The sequence below is a fragment of the Oncorhynchus tshawytscha genome, linkage group LG07 (assembly GCF_018296145.1).
Source record: "Oncorhynchus tshawytscha isolate Ot180627B linkage group LG07, Otsh_v2.0, whole genome shotgun sequence".
Lineage (NCBI taxonomy): Eukaryota > Metazoa > Chordata > Actinopteri > Salmoniformes > Salmonidae > Oncorhynchus > Oncorhynchus tshawytscha.
This window is the reverse complement of record NC_056435.1, coordinates 63,352,133-63,369,987: the sequence shown is the minus strand read 5'-3', so window position 1 is coordinate 63,369,987 and position 17,855 is coordinate 63,352,133. Positions and strand designations below refer to the sequence as shown.

The 17,855-nt window shown below is 41.2% G+C and overlaps 2 protein-coding genes across 3 annotated transcripts in view; one reads left to right on the top strand and one right to left on the bottom strand.

Moving 5' to 3' along the window:
• LOC112255025 (E3 ubiquitin-protein ligase Itchy) overlaps nucleotides 1–8,771 on the bottom strand; it is a 33,055-nt gene extending 24,284 nt beyond the window's left edge. For both annotated transcript variants that reach the window (XM_024428056.1, XM_024428057.1), the window contains exons 1-4: nucleotides 8,616–8,771; nucleotides 5,016–5,084; nucleotides 4,358–4,499; nucleotides 3,315–3,439 (exon numbers count right to left, since the gene is read on the bottom strand). In XM_024428056.1, the coding sequence (XP_024283824.1) occupies nucleotides 3,315–3,439; nucleotides 4,358–4,499; nucleotides 5,016–5,040 (292 nt within the window). In that variant the 5' untranslated portion in view covers nucleotides 5,041–5,084; nucleotides 8,616–8,771. The remainder of the gene's footprint in view (nucleotides 1–3,314; nucleotides 3,440–4,357; nucleotides 4,500–5,015; nucleotides 5,085–8,615) is intronic.
• Nucleotides 8,772–11,678: 2,907 nt separating this feature from the next.
• necab3 (N-terminal EF-hand calcium binding protein 3) overlaps nucleotides 11,679–17,855 on the top strand; it is a 50,600-nt gene continuing 44,423 nt past the window's right edge. The window contains exons 1-2 of the mRNA XM_042324815.1: nucleotides 11,679–11,727; nucleotides 11,933–12,272. Of these exons, the coding sequence (XP_042180749.1) occupies nucleotides 12,156–12,272 (117 nt within the window). The 5' untranslated portion in view covers nucleotides 11,679–11,727; nucleotides 11,933–12,155. The remainder of the gene's footprint in view (nucleotides 11,728–11,932; nucleotides 12,273–17,855) is intronic.

Sequence of the window (17,855 nt, the reverse complement as noted above, 5' to 3'; positions counted from 1 at the left end):
CGCGATGGCCTCTGCACGATATGCATGTATTGACCATCTACACAGAGTATAGCAAACATTAGCAACACCTACCTAATATTGAGTTGCACCCCCTTTTGCCCTCAGAACAGCCTCAATTCGTTAAGGCATAGACTCTACAAGGTGTCAAAAGAGTTCTACAGGGATGCTGGCCCATGTTGACTCCAATGCTTCCCAGTTAGCTGCATATCCTTTGGGTGGTGGGCCATTCTTGATAAACACGGGAAATGGTTGAGTGTGACAAACTGGTGCGCCTGGCACCTATTACCATATCCCGTTCAAAGGCACTTCAATCTTTTGTCTTGCCCATTGACCCTCTGAATGGCACACAATCCATGTCTCAATAGTATCAAGACTTAAAAATCCTTCTTTAACCTCTCTGATTGAAGTGGATTTAACAAGTGACATCAATAAGGGATCATAGCTTTCACCTGGTCAGTCTTATCGAAAGAGCAGGTGTTCCTAATGATTTGTACACTCAGTGAATATTATTATTTAATCAGTAGCATATTTGGTCATCCTCATAGGAGGTGCACTTCTGTGTGTCTTTGACCCCTGATTGTAGTGCAGGAATTCATGAATATATCTTTGAGGGTCACATGGGCAGCACGTCGACCATGACTGAAAGGACTCATTCTATTGGCAAAGTAAGCCCATTCACATGCTTGAGTTAAAAGTCAAGAGCCGCCTCTAATTCCAGCAGCTGAGGCGAGAGCCGCCTCGAATTCCAGCAGCTGAGGCGAGAGCCGCCTCGAATTCCAGCAGCTGAGGCGAGAGCCGCCTCGAATTCCAGCAGCTGAGGCGAGAGCCGCCTCGAATTCCAGCAGCTGAGGCGAGAGCCGCCTCGAATTCCAGCAGCTGAGGCGAGAGCCGCCTCGAATTCCAGCAGCTGAGGCGAGAGCCGCCTCGAATTCCAGCAGCTGAGGCGAGAGCCGCCTCGAATTCCAGCAGCTGAGGCGAGAGCCGCCTCTAATTCCAGCAGCTGAGGCGAGAGCCGTCTCACAAAGAATACCAGACATGAAGTAGTGGATTAGAGCAGGAGTGTTAAACACTTCCGTGGAGGGCAGAGTGTACTGGTTGTTGTTAGTTATTTTCAATGTGTGTCCAATTAAGACGTGGGTGAGAGGAGTTCTTAACTTTAGAAAACTTTGTGATCAAATGCACATCCTTAAAGAAACGTAGGTGCTGGGCTAAGGAAGTACTGCAACAAAAAAAAAACAGGGTGAGGACCTGATGAAGATCGAAACGTTGTCAATAAACTGCTTACTGGGCGCTGTACTGCGGCTACCCTCTGCTCCAGCCTCTACAACCTAGTGTCTGTTATATATATATATATATATTTAAGCAACAAGACCCGAGGGGGTGTGGTATATGGCCAACATACCACGGCTAAGGGCTGTTAGGCACGACGCAAAGCAGAGTGCCCATACACAACCCTTAGCCGTGGTATATTGGCCATATACCACAAACCCCTGAGGTGCCTTATTGCTATTATAAACTGGTTACCAACATAATTAGAGCAGGAAAAACAAATGGTTGTGTCATACCCTGGGTATACCACAGCTGTCAGTCAATCAGCATTTGTGGTTCAAACCACCCAGTTTATAAATATATATTCATATCAGAGGGATTGGGAAAAAAGCAGAAGACACATTACTATCTAGTATGGATTAATAAAGTACACCTAGTTTGGATTAATAAAGTACACCTAGTATGGATTAATAAAGTATACCTTATCTACCTGTATCTTAAAGGTGATAATTGGGAGCAAATTCAGTGCACGGGACACTTGTGGAATATTCTATTCAAGTGAGAGAGACTGTCATTTCTTCAAACAATTATCTTTAAACAATATCGATTAATTATTGCACGAATGAAACCAGTCAGCCCAACAGCTGAGCAACCTAACTGAAAATGAAAAAAAAAAACTGATACTATATAGGCCCGAAAAATGCTTAGTCCGACTGGTTCCATCTCCCACAAGCCACCTTGGTTATCTACACAGGATGGTGTTTTACCCCCAACCCGGCTTATTTTCCCAGATGCCAGGAAGAAGAGACAATAAGGCATTGTTCTAAACTCTTCCAGGCTCTCTATCGCGGGTCACACACACACGTCATCTTGTCTATGGAACGCCCGTATTTAGGTTTTTATCACCATCTCTAGCAGACTGCAGGAAGATAGAGTGGAAAGCATCTCTTTACAGAAACACAGAATTAAACAGAACAGAAATGTCTTCCTATTAATTTCAAACAAACCAGGTAAACACGTAATTTTTCTATCACACACTCGTTTTACCTATATTCATTTAGCAGCCACTGCTAAATCGCCGCTGCTATTTTTCTACTATTTCTTCAACTTCCTTCAAATTGAAATAACAAAATTGCACTATCCCTTTAAGATTAGAGTAACAGTACAACATACACAAAAGTATGTGGACATCCCATCAAATTAGTGGATTAAGCTATTTCAGCCACAGCTATTGCTGGCAGGTGTATACAATCGAGCACACAGTCATGCAATCTCCATAGACAAACATTGGCAGTAGAATGGCCTCGCTGAAGAGCTCAGTGACTTTCAAAGTGGCACCGTCATAGGATGCCACGTTTCCAACAAGACAGTTCTTCAAATTTCTGCCTTGCTAGAGCTGCCCTGGTCAACTGTAAGTGCTGTTATTATGAATTGGAAATGTCTAGGAGCAACAACAGCACAGCCCGAAGTGGTAGGCTACACAAACTCACAGAATGGGACCGTCGAGTGCTGAAGGGCGGAAAAATAGCCTGTCCTCGGTTGCAAAACTTACTACAGAGTTCCAAACTTCCTCTGGAAACAACGGCAGCACAATAACTGTTTGTCAGCAGCTTAATGAAATGGGTTTCCATGGCTGAGCAGCCACACACAAGCCTAAGATCACCAACGCACAATGCCAAGCGTCAGCTGGAGTGGTGTAAAGCGCGCCGCCATTGGACTCTGGAGCAGTGGAAACAAACTCTCAATGACCATGATTTTGGAATGAGATGTTCGACGAGCATGTGTCCACATACTTTTGGTCATGTAGTGTATAGTAAGAAGTGGCGTGAATGAGAGCCACCGCTTGCTCCTCATCTCCCTACAGTGCAGTGGCACGCATCAGTTATATTTCAGAGGACTATTTGTAAATATGACAACCACTTACTGCAAAGCTCTTGTATAGGCTGTTATACACTTTTCCGCTATCAAAAAGTCACAGAGATTTCATATAATCACATTTAATACTACCTGCTCCGTGCCTCATCAGGAGAAGAGAATGAACTCACGTTTCATATCATTGGACTTGAGGGTTTCACTCATGTCCAATGTGGCCACGCCCAATAGGAAGTCGGCCTTCAGCGTCTGATGACTCCATACCCGGAAAATGAGCTTACTGAAGGGTGTGACAATTCTGTGTAGAGGGTGGAAAACATTTGTTTACGGTTTCACTACTGTACTTAGTAGGCTATACAACAATAGAGGAGGAGACGACATGCAATTCTTGGTGACAGGGCTAAACAATTACACTATTATAAAGGAATGAGTTAACCACATAAACAATAACGAGATCACCGTGGGCCAGTTTCCCAGATACGGATTACACCTACGGACTAAGAAGCACTTTCCATGGAGAATCTCTGAGCATGCGTATTAGTCCAAGACTATGAATGAGAAATGCACTATAGGCCTATATGCAAAATAAATATACATTCGAATATAAATTTGTCAGAGGAAGGCGGTGTCAGAGATAGGCCTTAAAAGTATGTTCTCTCTGCTACCGCACGGGAAGCCGTCCCGGAGCGCCAAGTTGGGACCTGAAAAGCTTCTACCCCCAAGCCTTAAGACTGCTGAACAGTTCATCAAAATGTCTACCCGGAATATCTGCATTGGCCTCCGGAATTGTGTTATATGTATATATTATTTTGCATTGACATTCTTGCACTGGCTCTATACACACACTCACTGGACCCTACCCACACACTACATAAGCTCACACATAAAGACATGCATCCATATTGACACCACACACACCAGTTTATTATGTATCCCATTGCCTTGTCACTTTATCCCTACCTACATGTACATATTACCTCAACTACCTTGTACCCCTGCAGTGACTCGATTACTGGTACTCCTTGTATATAGCCTCATTACTGTTATTTTATTATGTTAATACTTCGATTTTGTTAGCTAATCTCTTTTTACTACATTGTTGGGAAAGGGCTCATAATTAAGCATTTCACAGTCAAGTCCACACCTGTTGTATTGGGCGCAAGTGACAAATAACATTTGACTTGAAATGCAAATAGGTATTACCGTAGCTACTTACACTGTGAGTGACTGCTTCCATTTGGGGGTGTGGGTGTTGTTGCATTTCTCCGTCTTCTTCGACTGGTCGTCCACAGCCACCTCCACGTACGGACTGGGGCCAAACCAGTTCTTTTTGTTCTCCTTCAGTTTGGCCGACAGAACTGCATGCCATAATATACACAAATCATGTCAAGGTAAGAGATTCTAGTGAACACTGTTATAAGTCACGGAAGTTAGCCATAGAAATAAACCTCAGAACGGAAATGTGAGATCCATGTTCACATTGCCTCATTGACCCATCACTGTAGCCTAAGCACTACCTCTGTTTAGAACGATTCTTTAGCCTAGTTGGTTTACTGTACATCCTACTATGTTTGTTATTGATATATATTTCAACCACTGAAAAAATAAGAAAATAAAGTTATTCTATTCCATCTATTCCATTCATACTCTATAAATACTTGATGAATTCACAGTCTGTACCATCAGCTAGGCCTATAGAGAACAAGCACCCGCCAGTCCCATTAAAAAGCGCATTCTACAGCTTCGAGTGTCAGTGGCTTATTATTTAATTTATGATTATTAGTAGAAACCCGATTATCTGAAGCCATGATGACAGCTTCTTCCTGAGGTCCGCCACATAATGAAAAAGACAAAATAGTAAGGTCAAAACTCACCAGTGACTTGAAGTTGTGCCTTCATAGTTCAGCCATTAACAGTGCAGCATGTTTTGGCTATGACATGAACTGCAAAGAAAGAAAACGTGACATCACATGTAAACATTAAGAGACAAGAAACACGGCTATAGTGTGTGTGTCCTGGTTTACATAAGGGATCGTCTATAGCACAGGTGTCCTGGTTTACATAAGGGTTCATCTATAGTACAAGTTTCCTGGTTTACATCCTACTGTACCCGATGGAATGTTTAAACAGACTCCTGCACTTATGCCTACAACACTATAACAAACCCATGGAGACTTAAGCAAAACAAGGAAGTAAAATGCTAACATTGAGCATTTTGCTGTACAGAGAGTAGCCTTGGCATACAAATATGGCTATTCAACTGCCTTGTTGTTGTTCTACAATAGAGCTGGGATACTGGTTGAGAAGCCATGTGGTGGTAACAGCTAAATCAGAAGGACAGGAAAAATGTAATCCCTCCTGGATTACCAGATGACATAAACTGGTACATCATGAGTCAGTGATAGTTTCAGACCCTGGTTGGTGTCAGTGGTTAGCAGTTAGACCTAGGGGCTCATAGGTAACGGAGTTACAGACTATGGGTCCCTGTAAAAAAAAAAAACTATGCCATTTGGTATTATAGATGACATTATAGCCTAGATTATGTAAGCATAGGCATATGTAGGTAGCCTAATGTTGTTGAGCAGTCTAAAAGCTATTCAAGTATTTTAGAAAGATTACTAACATCTCCTCTGTCTACTCACTAAGCAGAGTTGTGTCCAAAGCAGAGCCAAGATAATTCAAGCAAGTAGATTTAATTTAGGTTCAGGAAACCTGTTTTTTTTACATAATAAGAAATGAAAATGTAGGTAGTTCCTCAGCATACACATCACAGACAAACTGAATTGGTCCACCCACACAGACAGCATCGTGAAGAAGGCGCAGCAGCGCCTCTTCAACCTCAGGAGGCTAAAGAAATTCACAAACTTCTACAGATGCACAATCGAGAGCATCCTGTCGGGCTGGATCACCGCCTGGTACGGCAACTGCTCCACCCACAACCGTAAGGCTCTCGAGAGGGTAGTGAGGTCTGCACAACGCATCACCGGGGGCAAACTACCTGCCCTCCAGGACACCTACACCACCCGATGTCACAGGAAGGCCATAAAGATCATCAAGGACAACAACCACCCGAGTCATTGCCTGTTCACCCCGCTATCATCCAGAAAGCGAGGTCAGTACAGGTGCATCAAAGCTGGGACCAAGAGACTGAAAAACAGCTTCTATCTCAAGGCCATCAGACTGTTAAACAGCCACCACTAACATTGAGTGGCTGCTGCCAACACACTGACTCAACTCCAGCCACTTTAATAATGGCAATTGATGTAAAATATATCACTGGTCACTTTAAACAATGCTACTTAATATAATGTTTACATACCCTACATTATTCATCTCATATGTATATACTGTACTCTATATCATCTACTGCATCTTTATGTAATACATGTATCACTAGCCACTTTAAACTATGCCACTTTGTTTACATTACTCATCTCATATGTATATACTGTACTCGATACCATCTACTGAATCTTGCCTATGCCGTTCTGTACCATCACTCATTAGTATCTTTATGTACATAATCTTTATCCCTTTACACTTGTGTGTATAAGGTAGTAGTTGTGAAATTGTTAGGTTAGATTACTCGTTGGTTATTACTGCATTGTCGGAACTAGAAGCACAAGCATTTCGCTACACTCGCATTAACATCTGCTAACCATGTGTATGTGACAAATACATTGATTTGAAATGCATGCTCATGCGACTTTCTAAGGCAATTGTCAGATTTAGCCTAAAGTAGCCTTGTCATCAAGGGTTGGCCAGTTTGGTCATCTGCACGGCGTAACCATGTAAAACCAGTGTAAACTTGCAATCTGCTAACTGTGTCAACAAGTTAATTCATGTCTAATAATATAGCATGGGTACTGTCCACACCACTGAAACAAGAAACAATCATTGCAAAGTTAAAAAATATATATATATATATTTGACCTTTATTTAACCAGGCAGGCCAGTTGAGAACAAGTTCTCATTTACAACTGCAACTTGGCCAAGATAAAGCAAAGCAGTGCGACAAAACAACACAGAGTTACAAACAAATGTACTGTCAATAACACAATAGAAACATCTATGTACAGTGTGTGCAAATGTAGAAGAGTAGGGAGGCAAGGCAATAAATAGGCCATAGAGGCAAAATAATTACAATTTAGCATTTACACTGGAGTGATAGACATGCAGATGATGTGCAAGTAGAGATACTGGGGTGCAAAAGACCAAGATGATAAGTAACAATATGGGGATGAGGAAGTTGGGTGTGCCATTTACACATTGGCTGTGTAGAGGTACAGTATAACATAATTATACTGGTGCATAGAGTTGTATGGTTTGTTTAACTTTGCAATCATTCGTTTTTGATTGGCATACATTTTAAAGTAAAAAATCTGAGTCTGCATCTGTTACAATGGAATTGGAGCAGGTTGGAGCAGTCTAAAAAAATCCTATATCTGCTAATCATCAATGCAGTGATCGCAAATTGAAAATAATGTAGGAAAACAATGACAAATGTATAGGATATTGCAATATAACCCAAATGCTTTAGACTAAATGTTAATGCCTGTTTGATAACATGTTTGGAATGACAATGGGTCCCACAGGGACCAGAACCAGATTGTCTCAAAATAGGGCTGTCCCCCTCACCTCATTTATTTACTAGCTACTGTAACCTGATTAATTGCTTGATTTAAGACAATGACTCTTCCCTTGGTTTCTTAACTACCCCACAACCACAGTCAATTAAGTCAAGCTCAGAAGCTACCACAAATTCCATAACTGCAAACAGTAAATCTGACATTACATAAATTAGCTAGCTACTGCTCTTATAAACTCAAATGCTGACTAGTAAATTTGCTAGGTATTGTTTGTTTTAGGGAATAGGTAGCTAGCTTGCTAGCTAATCCAAGTTTTTGTGCAAGTCTAATATGGTTGTATTTTGCTAGCTAGCTAATGTTAGCTATCTACGTTAAGTAGTAAAAGTATTTTAGCTACCTAGCTGCCCTGTACGTAGCTAGCTATTCTTTCAATACTTTCAAAAATCATAAAGGTAGCTAACACAATTTATAAATTACTTCTACATGGAAAGGGAGCGACATAAATGGGAAATGGCAAGAGAAAATTGACAGGGAAGATTTCAATAACAATCCCAGGACGCTGAAAGGAGGCCAAACAACAAGCTAGTAATTTACCTAGCTAAATCCACATAGCAGCTAGCTATAACAACTCTGGTAGCTATCTAGCTGTTAGCTTCACAACATAAAACAATCACTAGTTAACTACACTCTTGATGTGCATAACTATCTTAATAATTAACTACTTGGTCAGTAGGATGTGTCGTGAAGGTATGCACAGGTTTGCTCGCTTTGAATATCGATGTCACTTAAGGTAGCTAACGTTAGCTAGCTCACCTATCTAACCATCTACGGATATCTTTGAAAATGGACAATTCCTCCATATAAAACGATTGGATTACATCTTACCCATATCAGAGGGCAACAAATGTTTCTGTAAATGTCCTTCTTACGCCCACCAAGGAATGTGGATGGTAAACAACGTCTCAGAAAAACTAAAAAGCTGTATGACAAGTACCACTCGGTCTGAATTTCTTCCTGGCCGTGTCATGTGACTAACGTCAGGCTGCGTCTAGAAACCACAGACAGAAGGGGTAAACCCATATACGTCACGGTTGCTATAAAACGGAAGGTTCCGTTTAGAACGTTTTCTCATCACCAAATATGGTACTGAGAGGAAGTCTTGTCGCGAGTACTGGTAAACTGAGGATGGAACTAGGTGATACTGGGCCAACATTCTGCAAATTTTCTCATCTATGAAACATCTGATCTCAATGCACAGTGCACTACGTTTTATAGACATGACACTTTGCCAAAGTTTGAAACAATTGCGTTGTTTGGAGTGCAACGTCGAATTGAGTTTCTGCACATGCGAACTTCACAGATAAAGCGTTCCCCTTCTGAAATATGCAAATACCTAATTCAACGAGCCATTGGGATCTCGCTAGCTTGTGCTTGGCCTGTTTTCCCCACAATGCTTCATTTGCTTCCACTGTAAACGACACAGGTTAACTATCTTGGGTCAGTTATAAATATCTTTGACAGAGTAGGCCAAGTATATATACGGGAATAGCAATGGAGTCTTTTTGTAGGCAGTTACTCCGCTATGGTTCTTTGGACAATGCCTATGAATAAAATGAATGGTGTTTTTGTAATGTTTTTAGATAAACGCCGAAAATAAGGTATGTAAGTAAACACAGGCTTATGAGAGTTTATACGTTTTGTTCTATGAGATTATCTTCATCAGCTAACTACACTTTCAGAATTTGTAAGATGTTTTTGTAATAATAAAAACAAAGGATAAAGCCTTCATAATTCATAAAGGTAATGTTAACTGACTGCTATTATCTCATAGAACAAAACGTATAAGATCTCCTAAGCCTGTGTTCACCTCAGACCTTATTTTCGGCGTTAATTCCAAACTCCTATGGTAATTTATTTCAGGGTTTTAGGAGTACAAGCTGGCCTGCTCTATTGCATTTTATGTAAGGGGCCGTTCGACATCGCAGCCGACTTTAAAGGAGAGTTGGGACTGAATGATCTACAGATCTTGCACCCTAAATAACTATTCAATATTTTTGCCGATTATTCAGTCACAATTTACCCATGATACATCAAGGTTGTGATGCTCTCGAGCACCAAACATTACAAGAAATGTGAAATTCCCTCCCAAAATATAAATACCAAAAAATATTTTGATACATTGAAACAAAATGTTGTGGGAGATTTTAAAAAGTGTGTGAGTGTGTGACAGGGCACAGACCATAGTTTTAGTTAGTGTTTCCCCTGGGACTAGGGGTGAACATGTAAAATGTATAAAATAGCTTTTGTCACCAAAAGTCCAGTGCAGAGTTTATGAGGTGTTTGCTGTGCAAGTGTATTTGTGTGAGAGCAACCATTTTAAGGGCTGTCTTGAAGATAATTGTTTGGTGATCAATTGTACTAAGAATGTAGGCTATGTGTTGAGCTTAATCACCAATGTTAGTTTATTCAAGTTTGACAGTATTCACCGTTATCTATATTAAACACTTTTTTCTCTTTTATCTCCCCATTGTTATGTAGCGACCTTTAACCTAACAGCTAGTGACCTTATCAAGAGGTTCGGACCTCTTGGTGTAGCAGTTGAGGTGTTGGCTAGAAAGTTACTTGACCTGGGTTTGAGTCCAGGTTGGGGCTACCTCCTGAATTCATTACATTGGAAGCAGAAGCAGGATGGTGCCTGTGACATCATTAGAGAGGCTTATTCACGAGAAGGATTTGGTATAGAGAAGAGTGGGGATATGTTCTGCCAAAGGAAGGGGGAAATGTTTTTAATGTAACCTTTATTTAACTAGGCAAGTCAGTTAAGAACAAATTCTTATTTACAATGACGGCCTACCCCGGCCAAACCTAGGCGACGCTGGGCCAATTGTGTGCCGCCCTATAGGACTCCCAATCACGGTCGGATGCGATATACTGAGATGCAGTGCCTTAGACCGCTGCTCCACTCAGGAGCCTGAGTAATGTAGCAACCTTGATCCAAAACATAAGGACCTCATAATGAGGTCAGGACCTTTTGGTTTAAAAGGTTAAGGTGTTAGCTTGAGAGTTGCCGCACCTGGGTTTTAATAACAGCCGGGGCTACCCCCGAATTTGCTGCAGTATTATTAGCTACCCTTACAAAAAAAGATTGCAGTCAGAGTCCTGCAAATTACTGCGTCCAAAATAATGCAATTTAACTGCACTTCAACTGCAGTTATTCTGAAATAACTGCATCCAAAACACCACAGTTACTGCACCTTTACCGCTGTTTCAAAACTGCCATCTTTTTTTAAGGGTATAGCAAAGATTTTTTATAACTAACCAAATATAGCCTGTTGTTTCCAATGGGAACAAATTAGATCCTATTGCCGCGTTCTAGCATATATTTGCATATTTCCGTTAGGGAACGCCTACTCTGTGAAGTGCGAGTGTAGTATAACTAAGTTCGCCCTTGCACTCCTAAACAATGCAATACTTTTTTTTACTTTGTCAAAGTGTAACATCTGCAAAACTTTCTCCACTCTGTTTGTAACAGATTTTAGTTTGGGATAACAGAAAACTGTATTGAGATCAAGGTTGCTGGATCAAATCTGTCGTTCTGCCCCTGAGCAAGGCAGTTAACCCACTGTTTCCTAGTAGGCCGTCATTGTATATAAGATTTTTTTCATAACTGATTTGCCTAGTTAAATAAAGGTAAAACAAATAATTAATCAAAGAGAACATTTGCATAATGTTGACCAAAATCCTTCTCGCTCCATCTTATACTCTCGGCCATCGGACTTCTTCTTATCACCAAATTTGGTATTGAGTGGAAATGTCAACCGGATGCTTACATTTTTACGTCCGGTGAAATATCTGGCTCATTGTTCTGTGGGCATAGTCTATCATCACCAGCAGATGGCAATGTCAGGCACAATACATTGCTGATACACCTTTATAAGGGGAAGTGAAATAAATGTACATGCATTTCCTTTATTTTCAAGAAAATCTGTGTTTTGAGGTGAAATATGCAATTCATATTTAAATAAATGTAACCTATATGTAGAAGTAGTCCTAATTGTAATCCCATCCAACATCTGCATTGTAGGTTTATCAATTGTATTCTCTAATTTAGTTTGATATCGCCTGATTCTACTATTTTATAAGATGTATCTTGTAAAATGATGTTAATGCGCCACTTGGTATTTTTTCCTTCTCTTGCCTAGGAGGGATGCTCAACGAAGACACTGACCAATCAGCTCTCGAGAAGGTGGGTTACCTACAGCAGAAAGTTGCAGAGCGACATCACTGTTGGAGCACGATTGCTTCGGTTTGACTGCACAGGGCGACACTTTTGAACACCCCCCCCCAAAAAACGGCATTTTCGAGCTATTAAAAGAAGCAGGTGTGTACAAGTTGGCTATACAACATCTTCCAAAATATTCAGAGATGTTGGCGTGCACGGAGATGATCACCATGTGCCTTCAGTCGGCAAAACAGAAGCACCTTCGCGCTCAGCAGCAGCCACTGCGTAGCCACGTTAATGGACTTCCAATTTTCAAAGATGTAAGTAATCTCGTCTTCGCGCTGATTGTTTCTGATAGCAGTGCGCGGATCTATCAAGAAATTGAAATTATTTATTTACCTTTGAATGGTGTATATTCATTTAGGCTACAAGCATCTATATTTAGAAAGAAGGTAGCTAAATATGTATAGTTTCTCATTTCACATACACAATACAGAGCAATATTGTAAGCATGCATAACAACTATTGGGAATATTTTAACTGTGTGTGTGTGTGTGTGTGTGTGTGTGTGTGTGTGTGTGTGTGTGTGTGTGTGTGTGTGTGTGTGTGTGTGTGTGTGTGTGTGTGTGTGTGTGTGAGAGAGAGAGACTGTGTGTGTTTTGAGGGATATAGGGAGAGGTACAGCTGCTGCCTCTGCATGATAAATTAAGCCTTCTCAGCTGGAGTGATTTTGGGACTGCTGCCCCCCCCAGCACACACACACACACACACACACACACACCCCTGTGGTAGGACAGAAAAGACTTGAGGCCAGTGTGTACAGTACAGTACTTTGCTGCAGAGATACTACTGGTGCGCGGGTCAGCTGTTTGTTCAGGCACCCGCACCTGCATTTGCTAATAGCACCTGCATTTGCTAATAACCCATCCGCAACCCCCGACAATATGTGATAAAGGGAAAATCTGAGGCCCACACCTGACCCTAAACCGCTAATATAGAAAATCAGCTGAAGGCTACAGTCGAGACAATATTTTGACTGGGGTGGGTGCAGGATTTTGTGTTGTTGCCTGATTTAGATGTGTTTCTGCTTATACTGTAATTTCCAACATTTTGGTAAGCTATTTGTTAGTCAACTTGTCTATAATTATATACTTGCAGCTTCTCTTCTGTCAATATATGTTGCCCTAGAACAGCATTTCCCAAACTCGGTCCTGACCTAGAATACTAAATAAACCCTTGCTCAACAGAATAATGTCATAAATTGATAGAACGAATGCTTCAATCAAAGGTGCTTCTTTAGGAACCAGGGATAAAATGCACTAATTCAAACAAAACAGACAGACATCAGTTTGACCGGTTGTAAGGAAATAGAAAGCTGTGAAAACGACCCAACGTGTTTCTAAGCTTTCAGTTGGGCTTGGGTGCATATTTTATGTGGTTGAAATAGTATCAGTTGGGCTTGGGTGCATATTTTATGTGGTTGAAATACTATCAGTTGGGCTTGGGTGCATATTTTATGTGGTTGAAATACTATCAGCTTTTATGATGCTGATAAAACCACCTCTACAGACGGTCTCTAACTGCACATTCACATTCTCTCAAGATGCTGAAAGAAAGAAATAATATTTCTCCACTCCTGTTCCTGTGTCAAAATGTTGCCTACATTTGGTGTAGGCCTATCATTTCACTGCAATAACTGCTTAATTCTGCAGGAGTTAATATTCAGGCTATGTGAGAGGTTATAGGACTACATTTGGTGTCCAGATTTCAGTTTCCATTTAACCCATCTGAACAGTAGGCTACCGTTCCCTGACATGCCATGGGCCTATTTGAACTCCTCTTCTTGTGACTGTCAAATTTGCACCTTGCAATCGTCACACAACAAAGCCGGCACTGCTATCATCCTCTTTTATCACTTCGCCAAAACTTTCCCAAACCTTAGGCTACTTTTTGGTCCCTACCTACACTTTAACTCTCCATTTTGCAGCTTTTCTCTTCTTGAATTAATCTCTGACATTGTCCTTTTTGCCTCCATGGATCGATCAACCCACCCTCCACCCACCCACCCTTCATCCACACAGTATTTCATGACCCTAAACCCACCCGCGCTGCGGATATAACTGCGGGGACTGCGGGTTATTAGTCAACCCACCTATCACTACCAGTGTGTACTGTACAGTGCGTTGCTACAGAAACCTGCAAGCTAACCCATTTCTCTAGTCCCTACCCATCACACCCAGGTTGGTTGGCATTAGTGATGGGGGGGAAAATCGACAGTTACACATCAGGATATACAATCTACACACACTACCTCATAATGACAAAGCAAAAACAGGATTTCAGAATTTTTTACAAATGTATTAAAAATAAAAACTGATATCACATTTACTTAAGAATTCAGACCCTTTACTCAGTATATTGTTGAAGCACCTTTGGCAGCGATTACAGCTTCAAGACTTCTTCAGAATGAGGCTACAAGTTTGGTACACCTGTATTTGGGGAGTTTCTTCCATTCTTTTCTGCAGATCCTATCAAGCTCTGTCAAGTTGGACAGGGAGCGTCGCTGCACAGAAATGTTCAGGTCTCTCCAGAGATGTTCGATCGGGTTCAAGTCCGGGCTCTGGCTGGGCCACTCAAGGACATTCAGAGACTTGTCAGGAAGTCACTCCTGCGTTGTCTTGGCTGTGTGCTTAGGATCGTTGTCCTGTTGGAAAGTGAACCTTCGCCCCAGTCTGAGGTCTTGAGCACTCTGGAGGAGGTTTTCATCAAGGATCTCTCTGCACTTTGCTCCTTTCATCTTTCCCTCAATCCTGACTAGTTTCCCAGCCCATGCCGCTGAAAAACATCCCCACAGCATAATTCTGCCACCACCATGCTTCACTGTAGGGATGGTGCCAGGTTTCCTCCAGATGTGATGCTTGGCATTCTGACCAAAGAGTTCAATCTTGGTTTCATCAGACCAGAAAATATTGTTTCTCATGCTCGTGAGAGTCCTTTAGGTGCCGTTTGTAAAACTCCAAGCAGGCTGTCATGTGCCTTTTACTGATGAGTGGCGTCCGTCTGGCCACTCTACCATAAAGGCCTGATTGGTGGAGTGCTGCAGAGATGGTTGTCCTTCTGGAAGGTTCTCACATCTCCACAGAGGAACTCCGGAGCTCTGTCAGAGTGACCATCAGGTTCTTGGTCACCTCTTTGACCAAGACCATTCCCCGATTTGCTCAGTTTGGCTGGGCGGCCAGCTCTAGGCAGAGTCTTGGTGGTTCCAAACTTATTCCATTTAAGAATGATGGAGGCCACTGTGTTCTTTCCAAATCAATTGAATTTACCACAGGTAGACTCCGATCAAGTTGTAGAAACATCTCAAGGATGATCAATGGAAACAGAATGCTATGAGACTCGAAATTGAGCTCAGGTGCAAAGGGTCTGAATACTTATGTAAATAAAGTACAGTTGAAGTCAGAAGTTTACATACACCTTAGCCAAATACATTTAAACTCAGTTTTTCACAATTCCTGACATTTAATCCCAGTAAAAATCCCCTGTTTTATGTCAGTTAGGATCACCACTTTATTTTAAGAATGAGAAATGTCAGAATAATAGTAGCGAGAATGATTTAGTTCAGCTTTTATTTCTTTCATCACATTCCCAGTGGGTCAGAAGTTTACATACACTCAATTAGTATTTGGTAGCATTGCCTTTAAATTGTTTAACTTGGGCCAAATGTTTCAGTTAGCCTTCCACAAGCTTCCCACAATACGTTGGGTGAATTTTGGTCCATTCCTCCTGACAGAGCTGGTGTAACTGAGTCAGGTTTGTAGGCCTCCTTGCTCACTTGCTTTTTCAGTTCTATGGGATTAAGGTCAGGGCTTTGTGATGGCCACTCCAATACCTTGACTTTGTTATCCTTAAGCCATTTTGCCACAACGTTGGAAGTATGCTTGGGGTCATTGTCCATTTGGAGGACCCATGTGCGATCAAGCTTTAACTTCCTGACTGATGTCTTGAGATGTTGCTTCAATATATCCACATAATTTTCCTACCTCATGATGCCATCTATTTTTGTGAAGTGCACCAGTCCCTCCTGTAGCAAAGCACCCCCACAACATGATGCTTCCACCCCCTGTGCTTCACGGTTGGGATGGTGTTCTTCGGGTTGCAAGCATCCCCCTTTTTCTTCCAAACATAACAATGGTCAATATGGCCAAACAGTTATTTTTTTGTTTCATCAGACCAGAGGACATTTGTCCAAAAAGTAAAAGTTTTGTCCCCATGTGCAGTTGCAAACCGTAGTCTGGCTTTTTTATGGCGGTTTTGGAGCAGTGGCTTCTTCCTTGCTGAGCGGCCTTTCAGGTTATGTCGATTTAGGACTTGTTTTACTGTGGATATAGATACTTTTTTTACCTGTTTCCTCCGGCATCTTCACAAGGTCATTTGCTGCTGTTCTGGGATTGATTTGTACTTTTCGCACCAAAGTACGTTCATCTCTAGGAGATAGGACACGTCTCCTTCCTGAGCGGTATGACAGCTGCGTGGTCCCATGGTGTTTATAGTTTATACTTGCGTACTATCGTTTGTACAGATGAACGTGGTACCTTCAGGTGTTTAGAAATTGCTCCCAAGGATGAACCAGACTTGTGGAGGTCTACATTTTTTTTTTCTGAGATCTTGGCTGATTTCCTTTGATTTTCCCATGATTTTCCCATCAAGCAAGAGGCACTGAGTTTGAAGGTATGGCTTGTAATACATCCACAGGTACACCTTCAATTAACTCAAATGATGTAAATTAGCCTGTCAGAAGCTTCTAAAGCCATGACATTATTTTCTAGAATTTTCCAAGCTGTTTAAAGATACATTAAGTTGACTGTCTATAAACTTCTGACCTACTGGAATTGTGATACAGTCAATTATAAGTGAAATAATCTGTCTGTAAACAATTGTTGGAAAAATTACTTGCCAAAACTATAGTTTGTTAACAAGAAATTTGTGGGGTGGTTGAAAAACAAGTTTTAATGACTCCAACCAAAGTGTATGTAAACTTCCGACTTCAACTGTATTTCAGTTTTACATATTTTATAAATCTGTAGAAATTGATAAAAAACAGTTTTTCGCCTATTATGGGGTATTGTGTGTAGATTGACAATTTTTATTTAATCAATTTTAGAATAAGGCTGTAACGAAATGTGCAAAAAGGGAAGGGGTCTGAATACTTTCCAAATGCGCTGTATATATGTTGTTTTTGAAGGATCACTGCTTCCGTTGAGTGTCAACAACTCTGACAATCCATTTGTACCTACTGTAGGCATGCACGAAAAGCTGTTTCAAGCAGAGCTTGGCGCAATCAGAGATTTGAAGCAATTATGCAAAAGCTCCCTAGGAAGACTGCTAACATCCCAAAGTATCCCTTTAAATACTAACAAACTGAAGCATCATAGTGTTTTCTATTGTCTGACAATCATGCATCCCTTGTTGGTTTGATTGTGAAAAGCTGTTTCTGCAGAGCTTGACGCAAGCTGAGATTTGAAGCAATTATGGAAAAGCTCCCTTGAAAGACTTCTGTTTACATCGGCTTGTAGAGTAACCTTGAGTACTAACACACTGAAGCTCGTGGTTTCTATTGTGTCGATTGTACTGCATTGTTGGTTGGATGTTGTTGTTGGTTTGTTTTTTTGGTTGGTTGGTTTTATTTGTTTGTTTGTTTCATGATCATTACAGTGAGTCAGCATCTGTTCATTTGTGGATATCTCATCGATATACTGTAACACACTGACGTTCTGAGGTTTCTAACGTCTAGTTTTTATTGGATTCCTTGTTAGTTTCTTTGTTTCATCACAGTGAGTTGGGATCGGTTCATCGTGGATCATATCTTATTTATGTGACAGCAGCAATGCACTAACCTCAGGGAG